Source organism: Cynoglossus semilaevis, chromosome 19, assembly GCF_000523025.1.
Source record: "Cynoglossus semilaevis isolate Cse_v1.0 chromosome 19, Cse_v1.0, whole genome shotgun sequence".
Classification (NCBI taxonomy): domain Eukaryota; kingdom Metazoa; phylum Chordata; class Actinopteri; order Pleuronectiformes; family Cynoglossidae; genus Cynoglossus; species Cynoglossus semilaevis.
In genome coordinates, this window is record NC_024325.1 from 1,755,484 (window position 1) to 1,769,257 (window position 13,774).

General features: G+C 39.3%; 3 protein-coding genes across 5 annotated transcripts in view; 2 read left to right on the plus strand and 1 right to left on the minus strand.

Moving 5' to 3' along the window:
- gdpd5a (glycerophosphodiester phosphodiesterase domain containing 5a) overlaps nucleotides 1-6,255 on the minus strand; it is a 26,287-nt gene extending 20,032 nt beyond the window's left edge. For both annotated transcript variants that reach the window (XR_003052968.1, XM_008332239.3), the window contains exon 1: nucleotides 6,117-6,255. The gene's annotated coding sequence lies outside the window, so the exon portion shown is untranslated. The remainder of the gene's footprint in view (nucleotides 1-6,116) is intronic.
- Nucleotides 1,703-5,345, plus strand: serpinh1a (serpin peptidase inhibitor, clade H (heat shock protein 47), member 1a). 2 transcript variants are annotated; one of them, XM_008332237.3, is made up of 5 exons: nucleotides 1,703-1,816; nucleotides 2,990-3,596; nucleotides 3,686-3,784; nucleotides 4,295-4,527; nucleotides 4,615-5,345. In XM_008332237.3, exons 1-5 carry the CDS (start codon nucleotides 1,754-1,756, stop codon nucleotides 4,915-4,917), a joined length of 1,305 nt encoding a protein of 434 aa, XP_008330459.2. In that variant the 5' UTR covers nucleotides 1,703-1,753; the 3' UTR covers nucleotides 4,918-5,345. The 2 variants fall into 2 exon arrangements, with proteins under 2 accessions (XP_008330459.2, XP_008330458.1); XM_008332236.3 differs by lacking the exon at nucleotides 1,703-1,816 and adding an exon at nucleotides 1,830-2,233.
- On the plus strand, nucleotides 6,213-11,967 carry acer3 (alkaline ceramidase 3). The gene is made up of 11 exons (XM_008332235.3): nucleotides 6,213-6,361; nucleotides 8,740-8,850; nucleotides 8,999-9,051; nucleotides 9,335-9,387; nucleotides 9,470-9,551; nucleotides 9,718-9,753; nucleotides 10,814-10,872; nucleotides 10,975-11,076; nucleotides 11,448-11,552; nucleotides 11,623-11,668; nucleotides 11,748-11,967. Exons 1-11 carry the CDS (start codon nucleotides 6,259-6,261, stop codon nucleotides 11,799-11,801), a joined length of 804 nt encoding a protein of 267 aa, XP_008330457.1. The 5' UTR covers nucleotides 6,213-6,258; the 3' UTR covers nucleotides 11,802-11,967.
- Nucleotides 11,968-13,774: the final 1,807 nt, after the last annotated feature.

Here is a 13,774-nt window from a genome sequence, read left to right on the forward strand (position 1 = left end):
TGGAGGGGGTGGGTGTACCATGAGGGTGGGGTTCATCTCTAGGAAATGCTGAAATTTCCCAGTTTGTAGTTGGCAGATGTGGGGAAAGTAATGATGTGGAATGTGTATAAATTGAGAGCTATGTCATTTACCAATAGAAAGGAGATTTTTGCTACAAAATAATGCAGGTCATAGTCCATCCTGTATGCTGAAAAGTCCAATCCTTCTGACAAGGACTGTGTTAAATACCAGATATGATCTAATCTTCACTTTGTTTGCTCAAGACCGTTAAAAAGCCTGTCAACTGTTAAGAGGTTAATATGGCTGTTGGCAGTCCTGTCCATATGTGTATGTGGGGGGAAAGGGAGGGGGTGGATGAGTGACATTTCATAAAAAGACAGCCTGTAATCTAAAGTACAGAGGACTTCCTCTTTGTGGAGTATAGAAGACTGAAGACTACGTTGTTGGGCACAAACACAGAGAGACAAATGTCACTTATTGAGACACAATAATCAGTGGGTCCTGCAATCATAACCCACACATCCTTACTGTAGTTTTTTTGTTTTTGTTTCAGACAGATTTACTGTTGGATATGCCTAAAACATTGCTTCTTACCCAGAGAAAGTAAGTAGCCAGCATATTCTATTGTAAAATGGTGCCACAGTTGGGGGAAAGGCATCCTTTATGCTGTATGGACATCTGTATTGATTTTAAAATCAAATTTGACTTTTATTATTATTTACAAAGTGCGCAATGCATTTTCACACCTAAAAACTCACATCACACAAAATGCAAAATTACAGCAAAATAATTAGTAATGCAGGATGAAAATTAGAGCAAACGATGTACCATGGTTCTATAATGCTGAGTACAAAATAGTACGTTGAAAAAGCAGTGAAAGAGTTATGTCTCTTTAAATGACCACTGGTTGTGATCTTTACTCATCACTACTCAAATTGCACTGCTTTACTCAGGCCTGACAAACAGGGCGAGTGGATGAGTAGCTTTTTGTTCAGATCTATTCCAGTCCTAGCAGTTAGAGATTAACTCTTGGCCCCGGACAATTACGTCAGATCCCTTTAATCCCAAACAATTTACCTGCAGCAGTGACAGTCCTCCAATGACATGTTGTCTTTCAGGGGGTCTGCATCAGTCTTTAGCAGTCTTTTGATATTTGGTAGGCTTTGGTAGAAGATTTCTTAAGAAATTCTGGGTGGTAAGGATGTGATGTATACAATAGTACATGTCATGTTTTTGAACATTTTAGGGAATTACAAGTGTAAATAAAATAAATTAAATACTTTTTTTTAGGTCACTCTAAATTCTGATGATCGTAACATCCTTGTTATAGTGTCTTGTAAATCTATTTATAAGCCACTCCGACTCTTGTGCAGACTCTAGCGGTCATGGGAGTCAAATTATCTGTTCAATATAAAGAAAAAAAGTAATAATTTCTTTCACAAGAGGGCGACAGTGGGCACTTACACCACCCAGCAGCCCTTTAATGCCACTGCTTAGCCATAATGTACTGCATGTCGTTAAGAATTATTTTAAAAGGAATTTGCTTTAAAATATGTGAAAAACATACTTTTAGCATGCCTTCACTGCTAAAAGTATGTTTTTGATATTTTATTTTACCTTACTTAAATACCTGTGATTGAGTTGTTAATTTCTAAGATGAAGTATCGTATGGAAATTAAAATACAAGATACAAGATACAAGATTGTGTAAAAACAGTCACACCCCAGCTGTGACTGGAGCAGCTCTACACCGGATGCACTTCCACTTTAACCTCCTTTTGACTCAGCAACATGTAGGCGGACATTCCTTGCAGGGGGTGAGGATATTCACACAACAACAATCATTATGTATCAACATTTCAGACTTATTCACATTGGAGTAAAAGTAAAAAGGAAATCTAGTATAGTTTCAGTAAGTAATGGGCAGTAACATTCTTCTAGGTCACTGGTTTGTAGAGTCTGTTAGCCCCCTAGCTAAGTTTTAGTTTTTGAATTTAGGACCCACAGGGAGAGGATTCCTCTCCCACTTTCCATGGATACTGTGGGCGGGACCTTGAAATAGGATTCCGGGGCAGAGATTTCCATGCTCTGAAAAGTAGGGATGACAAATCCAGTAACTCTGTTAGAAATTCTGGAGTCAGCCCTCAGATACATACATTTCATATACAGTAGAGGAGATCAGTCGGGCACAATCCAGAGCACAAACAGCCGAACCGCTTTAAGAACCTAATAAGGTAAGTACTGGGATATGGGGGCAGGGAGCGTATCATGAGCAGTGGTGGGAAATGCAGGGGTGTGTAAAGAGGAGCCACTAAGTCAGATCTGTGATCTGTAGTTAAAGAATCCATTGTAGACAGAAGGAACGTGTGTCACTACAATTACTGCAGGGTTTGAAAAGTTAGGGGAACGATGAAGAAAGTGAGAAGATTATTTTACAAACACGGGACTTAAAAATAATGAATTACACCTCTTGTCAGTTAGAAGTACACTGAGGCATACAGTGCAAGATTGTAAATGTATGCATAAACCTGTCATCAACCTGTCTGTGGAAGGGTACGCCACTATAGAATGAGCTGACTTTGTGGATTATATGCATTTAATCTGCAAACTGTTGCGTAAAAGTTCTGGAAAAAATATTAAAACAGTTTTGTTTCCTTATTAAAAAACATTACTGCAATCTAGAGAATGCACCATCTTAACTAACATCTACAAGGCAGATGCTGAAGTCAGATACAACCCTGTCTTTGCGGTTCAGTGAGCCTGTATAACACATCTGCAAGAAGACGCCATAAAGCATTTCTTTTGTGCTGTAAATGTTGTTGCTCTACTGCGGAGCTAAACTTTTTTCTGAGCTGCACCCGTAGTGAGGCTGAGATCATAGAAATCAGTACATATTTGTTAGCCTTTGAAATATCACATCATCTTAATTCATTACATTGAATCTGTGTAGGTGTTTTTTATCATTAGTATCGTTTCTCTTTTGTCATTAGCATCAAATCATGTTCATAGCAGCCCTTGTTGCCTTGGTCTTGCTGGCCTCAACTGCTTCAGCTGCCACTTCCTCGACATCAGACAAGGTCCTCAGCAACCATGCTACCATTTTGGCTAACAACAGTGCCACTCTTGCCTTTAGTCTTTATCAAAACATGGCCAAGGAGGAAAACATGGCAAACATTCTGATCTCTCCTGTGGTGGTGGCCTCCTCTCTGGGTCTGATGGCTCTTGGAGGAAAGGCCTCCACTGCCTCCCAGGTGAAAAACATTCTAAACGCTGCTAAAGTCAAAGATGAAGAGCTGCATTCTGGCCTGGCAGAGCTTTTGTCTGAGGTAAGCAACCCAAAATCAAGAAATGTCACATGGAAGATCAGCAACCGTCTGTACGGACCCAACTCTATCAACTTTGTGGACAAGTTCGTTCAGAGCAGCAAAAAGCACTACAACTGTGACCCCACCAAAATAAACTTCAAAGACAAGAAAGGAGCCGTGAACGCCATCAATGAGTGGGCAGCCAAGTCCACTGATGGCAAACTGTCTGAGGTCACTAAGGATGTAGAGAAGACAGATGGGGCCATGATTATTAATGCCATGTTTTTCAAACGTGAGTCGTTAAGATATATAAAATCTCTACTGCATATGTCAATCTCAATCGCATGATTGTTTATTGTTTGTTTGTATTGTTCCCTACAGCTCACTGGGATGAAGAGTTCCATCATCAGATGGTAGACGACCGTGGATTTTTAGTATCACACGGCCACACTGTGTCAGTGCAGATGATGCACCGTACAGGTGAGTGCCTGTAATACTTTTTACTCTATGGCTTTAATGAATGCATTGACTCTTTTATTATAACAGAACACAGCAATAAAAATAAATTGTAATTAAGTTCACTTCCTGTAACTTTTGTACAAGGGAGTGCATATGGTGCCTCTCTGTCAGTTTGTTGGTTTTATATTGATACGGCTAAATATTTATCTGAACACTTACACACCACTGAAGATTTGACCAACCACAGACATTTCCACCATGTAACAGACGCAGTTACGGTGCCTGTGTAGTCAACACAGTTTCCTGTCACTGTGTGACACATCCAGGAAGTGTCTGCTATTCAGAGATCCACACATACTGGTGTCCACAACAAGAATAAAACACACACCTGGTTTAACTGTTATGGCAGATCAGTGTGTGTATGTGTGTGTTTATTTTAGTTTTTGTTTTAAATTCCCATGATATTAAATATTATATATTATAATATTGACTGGGTAAGAAAATGCTTACAGATCTATTGTGTTTCCTAAGGCCTCTATGACTTTCATGAAGACAAGACTAATAAGCTGTACATCCTGAGCATGCCTCTAGCTCATAAGAAGTCCACCGTGCTGTTCATCATGCCCTACCACGTGGAGCCTCTGGAGAGGCTGGAGAAGATGCTGACTAAGAAGCAGCTGGATACATGGATGAGTAAACTGCAGAAGACAGCAGTTGCTGTGTCTCTTCCTAAAGTCAGTATGGAAGTCAGTCACAACCTTCAGGTAAATTCTATACTAAAGTATTTCATATTTCATCAAAGACGCATTTTAGTCCACTATTACTAATGCATTTTTGTGGCCTATTTTTAGAAACACCTTGAGGAGCTGGGGTTGACAGAGGTGGTGGATAAATCTAAGGCAGACTTCTCCAACATTTCTGGAAAAAAGGATCTCTACCTGTCAAGTGTGTTCCATGCCACTGCCATGGAATGGGCCACAGACGGGAATGAAATGGATTCAAGCATCTTTGGCACAGACAAGCTCAAAAACCCAAAACTTTTTTACGCAGATCACCCTTTCATTTTTCTGGTGAAAGACCAGAAGACAAACTCCATCCTGTTTATTGGCAGGATGGTCAGGCCAAAGGGTGAAAAGATGAGAGATGAGTTGTGAGCTTTTGAAAAGCCCATTTAACTGTGTGCACATTTTCTACTGTGGTTTGGTTAGAAAGGCAGGGAAGGTAAGGGTGCATTACTTTGTCAGGAGATCAAAGCATTCCACAAGACCTAGACAAAATATGCACACTTATCGCAGGGATCTCTCTATCTGCTGTCGTGACCTTGAAAAGATGGTGTTATGTATTGGCACATAAATATATGCACAAAATCCAAATACAGAACAGTCCTACTGTGTTTCTATAGTGCTTTTGTTTTCAAAATCACTTATTACATATCTCGCACTCATTCAAACAAGCACTGACTTACACTGGCAAACATTTGTATAGAAGGCAAATGTAAAAAGAAAAAGTGTGTTGAATTATGGATGAGCATTGTTATTGACTATTGCAAGATTTTGTTTTTTAATTAAAGTTATAAAATACAGTTTTATGCTTTCTTATGGTGCTGTTATTTCACTCACATAACCCAAGCTGCTTATTTAACTAATCCTTTTTTGTACATAAGTCTGTTTGAACAGTTATAGACTTTGCCCTCAGTAGTCAGGCTTACAACGGTATTTTCCATTTGAATAACATGAGATAACGATAGCAAGACTGACTGTGGGAACAGTCTGGGAATGCTCAGCTGTAGCAACGGATGTGATAAAGTTGCAATAACATACTCTACAAATGACAACAAACCTGCAGTAGAAACAGTAAATATTTGTATTAGTAAGGTAGGCCGTGGCCCACCAAATATGTGAGCGCTGCAAAGTAGGATATAAATGTACAATTTAATAATACGGTATAGCGTTTAAATGTATAACATCAATAAATACCCCCATCTAGTGGACAACTAAGGTTGTGACAAATACCTGCACAGACAACAGAGGAAGGGAGATCATATCCAAAGAGAAAAAAGGACAGAAGCAGGAGAGAATTAAAGACATTTTTGTCTTTGACTTCATTATTTTAGACTGTAATGACATAGAAAATTAAATAGACATCAATAAATGGAGGAACCAACGAGGACAATTAAAAAAAAACATATTGGAAAGAAACGTTAACTATACATTGAAACAGTAGTCATTTACACCCACTGTAAAACTGTAATCAACACTTTAAAATTTGACATTATAAAAATTGTACTCAATTGTGAGTTTATATATTTTTAACCACATGACGTTGATAGAACTGAGTTTCTGTAAACATTTACCTTCATCATCACTAGGACGGTTGAGTTACTGTTGGAGGAGAAGGTTAGAGTCCGTTAGCCATAGCCTCCTCCTCCCTTTCCACCACCAACTCCACCAACACTCCCTCCTCCTCCTTCTCCACCTCTCTTCTTCTCTTCCATCATGGCTCCCTCGATAGACCGACAAGGATACTGGGGGCAGCCGACGTCCACGTTGGACTGGTGCGAAGAAAACTACGTTGTCTCCCTTTACATCGCTGAATTCTGTGAGTAAACAGCAGCTTCGTGGCGGACGCTTTCCCGGGTCTGTGCCCGTGTGTGTTGTCTGTGGGAAGGACAGTCGTCAACAGCCAGCGCAAAAACAGCATGAACACCAAGTGACTGTGCAGCCGCTGTTATCAGTGATATATTAGAATCGTGTCACTCTTCTGGGCTAAAGCAAGCAGTATTAATGAATGCAAACCCACCATTATTACATAATAAGCGTGTAATAAGGTGCAGTTAGAGCTGTAGTAAACGAGTAATGCTCCTGCCGGGAAGACATTGTATAACAAGTCCATCCGGTCTGTATTATGAGCTGTTATGCTTTGCTTTATTTATTTATTGCTTTATTTTAGTATTCTGTAGCCTTGTACAGCGAGTGTAAGCTGTCACGAACAAAGACACGTTCGTACCTTTTTGCACTCCTTTACGTAAGCACCGAGTTACATTTTATTCTATTCTAGCCTCAGGACAACTACTTTCTTCGCTGTGTTTCCAGTTCACGTTGTGCCTCAGTATTTTCTTTCAAGCTAGTATGGGGCAAAATACTCACTCTGACCGTTAAAACACGTATATCCAGGAACCCGAACCACTGACTTTAAACGTTGTTCTTTACTCAGCTATGCAAATGCTGCGATATCAAACACAAAACATGTGGCGTTGACATGCAGCGACTCCTATGATGTTTAATAGTAAGTCGTGTCGATTGACCTTTAAATGAGCTATATAAATGTTGCAAATCAAGATAAAACAAAAACTGTTGGGGTGTTAAACAATCATTCAAAAAAATATTGAAATGTCAAAATGTTGTCTTTGTGTATAACATGAAAAAAGCACACCTACTCTGCACTCTGTGCTGGAAATGTATTTTAAAATTAGAGATGCACAGACATGCAATTTTCCCAGAAACTGCACTCAATTACAGGTTCTCCTTTCATGTAGAATATTATATATCAAGATGTAGCAGAATTATATAGAAATATGGCATTTGAACCATTGGGTTCTTGTGATGAAAAAACCACTAGAAGGCATTACTAGTTTGCATTCCAATGTCCTGGTAAAACTATTTGTCTTCCACATCGCCGCACCCAGAAACAGCCGTTGTAGTGATAGTGAGTAGTGCTAAGCTGTTTTTTTATCAGGTTTCCTGTTAGCCTGCTGATGTATTCACAAGTAACAAGTACATATCAGAGATCTTGAGCAGGTGGGGTTACATGCAAAAACAGTTGAACTTTGTTTTCGCTGTAATGATTAGATTAGGTAAATTACTAATTTGTGCCTGTATTGCTCATATCAGTCCCCTTTACCCTTTACATATTTAAAGATAATGCTATGGTAGCTTTTCCAGCTTGTACACTTTGACTGTACAAGCATAATAAAAGTCTGCCATCATCATTATTTATATCCATGGGTAATTTAACTGTTATGACACTGCCAAACCTTGTACCTGCCAAACATTTCCCTCACACTGTGCGACCAGGGACCACAGAGTTTTGGAGACGCGAGGGTACACAGCGGGCATGTCACTGTAAAATGTCAGGGAACATGTGGACAAAGTTCCCAGTGCCACTGCAGACAACAACCTGCTGTGTTTGAGGTCTAGAGATTTGACAGTGAGGCTGTTTTAATTATTAGTCAGTTTGAAGAAGTGTAGCCTGAAATGGCACAGTGGTAGTGGGGCTACGAATGTTATTGTTCCTGTCAGTGGTTTCGTTGACTCTTCAACCCATTGGTTGTCATAGCTAACAGTTTTTCTGAGATCACACTGCTGGAACTGCACAAGACATTGTCCAAACATATAAAACCAGAGTTAACGTGTATAATCAATATGTTTCAGCACAGAGATAAGGAACTCTGACACCCGCACTCTTGCACATTCCCATTTCCTACTGTGCACTAGACGTGTCCAAAGATGTTTGATTTCTTTGTTCTGTTTATTAATGTGGTATTTTTGATCATGTCAGTTAAGAGTTGTTTATTTTCAGTTTCAGATGTTATGTTTTGATTTCATGGGGTTAAAATATAAATCAGACTCAACAATTTTTAAAACTACATCATCATTTGTGAAAGTGATTATCTGGTAATTATAGTGTAATTATCTGGATCTTATGCCTTAGTGTAATTCCATTAGAAATGACTAAGGTAGGTAAGGAGTCAAATTTCAAGTAAAGCAGGCCCAAACAGGACGGCAGTGTTGTTCAGGTCCATGGTGCAGCCATCAGGTTAAGATATAATGTCACTTGTCATTTCTTGTGACCGTGACCGAGACTATCTCTATGTGTCATCACGCCACCTGATCACTGAGGCATTTTTAGCTCTGAAAAAAATATCCAGGAAGCCTCCTTATCAGCCTCTCATTTATCTCTGCTGTCTACACAAACAGGGAATACTGTTAGCAACCTGATCATGATTCTTCCTCCAATCTGTGGCGCCATTCAGACATATCGAGACGGCCTTGAGTTTCGCTACATTTTCTCCTTCCTGGGGCTTGCAGGTAAGTCTGTATGAACCACTAATGGGTTTTCTCTAAACACTGAAGCAAACATTGCTCATGTTTACATGGAACAGTGACAGTTTGTGTAGCTGCAGGTGCCCTGACATTTCAAACATCTGATAATGTTTTTCTACGGTTGTGTCTCCAGCTGTAGGTATTGGCTCCTGGTGTTTTCACATGACGCTGCTGTATGAGATGCAGGTGTGATATTAGTTTACACAGGAACATCAATGTGTGAAAATGTTTTATTTGCTATACATTTTTGGTTTCAATTACATAAAAAATTGTTTTTGATGGCTGCGATCACATGGCCAGACGTCACAAGTGACAGCTATTAAAATGTCTCTGGGGTCACCAAAAATGTATGATATCAAAATTAATTTGGGAACCACTGCCATATAGGTTGTTGTTTATTGGCCGTCGTTCTGCACGTTTCTTCAGGAAAACATCATCATGTTGTGATGTATACTCTGCTCGTTTGCAGCTCCTGGATGAATTGCCGATGATTTACAGCACCTGTGTTTTTGTCTACTGCCTGTAAGTAGTTCCTTCAGCTCATTATTATTTTTCACCTAAACTTGTGATAATGACATTTCAATAAATCCTGTTTGTGTTTCAGATACGAGTGCTTCAGTCAAAAGAAAAGCATCAGTTTATTTCCTATTGCACTGTTGTTAATCTTCAGTGTCTCAGTCACTGTTGTAAGTAGAGGTTTCCATCTTTTTTAATTGAATCTTTTTTGCATGATCATATTTAGCATGGCAGCGTAGGAATATACAACATATTTTATTAATATAAAAAAGTAAAATGTTGTTTTCATAGTATTCGTCTGACGAGTTTCTCTGTCTGTTTTTTTTTTTTGTACAGGTGTACCTACAGTGGAAGGAGCCAGTGTTTCACCAGGTAAAGGAGTGCTGTGTGTTACGGTCATCTGACTCAGGTTACAGTGTTTGCAGTTCAGGCTCAGCGCTGAAGTCATTTTTACACTCTGCAAACAATAAGCTTTACACACACGCTGCTTAGTGTTATATGAACCACATTTTAAACACGAATAACACACACCACTGCAGTTCCACTGATCTATTAGTGTAATGTTATGTCATGTAATGGTATGTGATGTGTGAGGACATGTAATGTGTGTGTGAGCCTACAGTGTGAGTGTGTGTGCTAATGTTTTATATTAGTGTGTGTCTTTGTGACGTGAACATGACACCAAGGTGGGTCGAGTCACTTTCACCCTTTTAAATGCGATGACAAGTTTGAGACAACAATGACTGTAAACATCACCTGACACCTGACTGCACTGTTGACGATTTCCAGATTTATACTTTTAAGTTTTGACAATGACATTAAAAGGGTAGGATGAACAACTAACATTTTAATATGCTTAATCACTGAGTAGCTGTGGATAAGTTCAAATTAAGATTAATTGATTATAATACAACTGGTCTGATGCTGGGCAGGCCTCTGACCTAAAGTTACGAGGTGAAACCAAAACTTTACCTTGCAGTGTGTGCAAATAACAACCTGTGGATTGACTATAAGAGCAACAATGTCTGGAATCTTTGGATATATAGTGAGCGTCCTTCTGGCCATCCACTCAACGTGTTTATTTTGACAGCCCTAGAAATAAAGGTTCTGCAGTAGTGACAGGTACTATACCTCTAAATTCTACATCCTTTTCCTCACTCCAAACTCTCGCCACTCCCAAAGACAGTTAATGTTTGATGCAAAACAGGACCCATTCAACCTGTATTTGTGTTTGGTGTGTAATTGTGTGTGAGGACAAAGAGGCTGAGCTGATTTAGTTTGTTTACTACATGATAATGATTTGTTGTGAGTCATAACAAAACTGATAGTGTGGATTTAAATTGTGACCTTTTGCAAGCTGAGATCTTCCACCTTTTCCACCTCCGCCATTAGTTTCTGTGTTCCCACATCTGATGTATACCACTTCCTCTAGGTCATGTATGGTGCTCTCGTGGCTTGCCTAGTGATGCGGTCCGTCTTCATAGTTACATGGTAAGTTTTCCAAAAAGACCTACAATAAACAGTAACTATCCCAAAATGTCACTTCTGAATAATGCTGAAGGATATTATATGTCACTTTCTCTTAAATCCTAGGGTTTACCCCTGGCTCAGGACCCTCTGTTACACCTCGCTGTGTATCTTTTTGTTAGGATTCCTCCTGTGGAACATTGACAACATCTTCTGTGACTCATTAAGGTGAGTTTACTGAACAGTATCTATCAGATAGATACAGATTGTGACCGAGGTTTGGCCGGAAAGTGCCCAATGGATGTGGTTAACAGACTCCCCCCCACCCCCCCATGATGTAATCAATGATGATCTGAAGTGTAACTGAGAACAAACAATGTTTTTTCGATAAAAAGGCGGGTTTAGTGCATAACAAACATGCCCAGAAGAAGGAGGGGGATTACTTCAACATGGTATTGTTACGGAGGTGTGGAGGTATCCTGAAGGAATGGTCAAATCTAAAGTGCTCTGTAGAGCTTTATTAATCTCTGTCTTTGTCTTTGTGTTCTTATTTATTCCCTTTTAACTTTTTATTTATATATATTATTTATTTTTTTTAGGGCCAGTAGGCAAAGTCTGCCCCCTGCTGTTGGGGTACTTACACAGTTTCATGCCTGGTGGCACATTTTCACTGGTCTAGGATCTTATCTGCACATACTTTTAAGGTAAGCTCTCAATTTATTAACACTGAATACGATGAGTTTCTTTACACTGACCATCATCACTTCTTTATAGTCTACAGATCAGGTCAACCTACCTCAAATACAGACCAAATGTTAAGGTAAGTCCAGCTCCTAGAATGCTGTATATCTTTAAAGGAGTCCATCAGTGTTGAAACCTTCTATTTTGTCCCTGTGTAGTTTCTATGTGGAGTTTGGCCCACACTGCACATCGAGCCTCAGAAGACCAGCTGAGGTGAACCGAGTGGCAGGAGTTCAAGGATGGTGACTGCCACCTGCTAATGCCACAGGCGCAGTGACCTGCCACCGCCCACTGCGGCGACCTGGGTTGGTGGGCAGCACACAGGTGGACTCGTAAAGACACCACCCAAAGGAAACTGTGGTAACATACTGACAATAGTATAGCACTGGTTTCCAATTTAAAGAATCGTATGGTTGTTCTCATGAATCACAACTGACAATACTAGCTATTTCATAACTTTATTAACTGTGATAATATTATTTGCTCCTCTTGACTGATATATTGACATGTAGCCCCCGTGCAAGCGTAGGTGTTGAAGGGTTACAGGTTGTTAGTGGAAAAGTACTCTGATTAACCAATGAATCATTGTATGTTTGATCCTGTGAATGTGTAAATCACCTAAACTGTAGTATAACTAGGATGTTTGTTCGTACTGTATGTAGTTTTATGAGTGGCCGAGGGAGTTGTGTTGTCATGTCCTTCTTTGAGCAGTGTCATACTGTGGCTGCACTACTTATTACCAGCTACAGGGTGGAAGTGGTACTGTAGTACTACTGGTAACTGATTACTCCTCTAAACTGTAGGCTGCAATTTAAAAAAAAAAAAAATGGAAACGTTTCCAAATGAGCATGACATGACTGGATTTATTTTTCTTTGTAGCCGATTTTATTTTTGTTGCCAAGTTTCTCTGGGATTTAACACGATCATGTAACATTTGAGAAGCTTACCTCATTGTGAACATGAAAGCAACTTAGCTAGCATATTTTAAAATATCTTTGCACTTCATTCTGAGTACTACTGGTTTAAACTCGCAGAGCATGACACTGGATATTTCACCTCTGACTGAATGCTAAATGTGTGTTCAAAGAAGGACAAAGAAACCGACAAGGATCTTATTTCACTTACTGTCTTACTGATATTTTATACTGGAGCTTCATTTGGATCGAGAAATTAAAATTAATTCTGTTAGCATCAGTGTAGTCAGGCAGATGTAACACAAACCTGCAGAAGCATCACTGGAAAATGCACCAGGTCAAAGTGTCACACTGTCACTGCTACTGTATGTGTGCGGATGGTTTCATTCCAGCTAAGTAATCCAGCTAAAATAAACTGCTGAAGAACCACTTCATTCTCTAGTTGTAATTGTAATAGATATGATTGAAAGGACCAAGTGTATGAACGACACATACCTGAAAAAGTGCGTTTTAAGGGATTGGTGATGGAGTCCACTTAATCCCCTGCTTTCTGTCCCAATAGTGAACAGTATTGTATCCCTGACTTTCTTTAAATAGTTTACTTGATTATAAAGGTAATTCAAAAATGTTGATATATACTTGTATCTGTACAAACCTAACCTTAACATCTTACCTGTGAACAAAATACATTTAATCCACTTCTTAAACGTTTTTTAGATTTAAATACACTTACAAATTTAAATACAGTTATTGTCACATTAACACCTTACAGAGGTAACGGTCTCTGACACAGCCAGTAGATGGCAGTATAATCCACCTTATTTTAGGCATTGCCACATATTGTCAATCTGCCTGCTACTAACAACACCTCGGATCATTCTGCGTTTCCGTGTGCTTGATCTGTGGTGTTAAATGAAGGGCTTTGTTTCAATATAGAATTGGTCATTTTGCTACTGTGAACTCCTGTGGATATTTGGCAACAAGTATACATTTTAGTACAAATATCTGCTTAACTGGAAGATAAACATTGTTGTATGTAGCTGTATGTGTGGACTAAACTGTCCTCTACTGAAACGTGTCCATATATCAAGTCTTAAATGCTTTAACACGCCTGGGAGCCAGTGTTTTTAGCTTTTAAGAAGCACAGAAGTACAATACGTGTTAGTATTATTGTATTGTTATTGCTAAAATGTGTGTGTGTGACTGTTCCTGTATGATAACACTGCTCATCGGCTGACAAACACGTGCCTTATTGTTATCCTCGCAGTCCA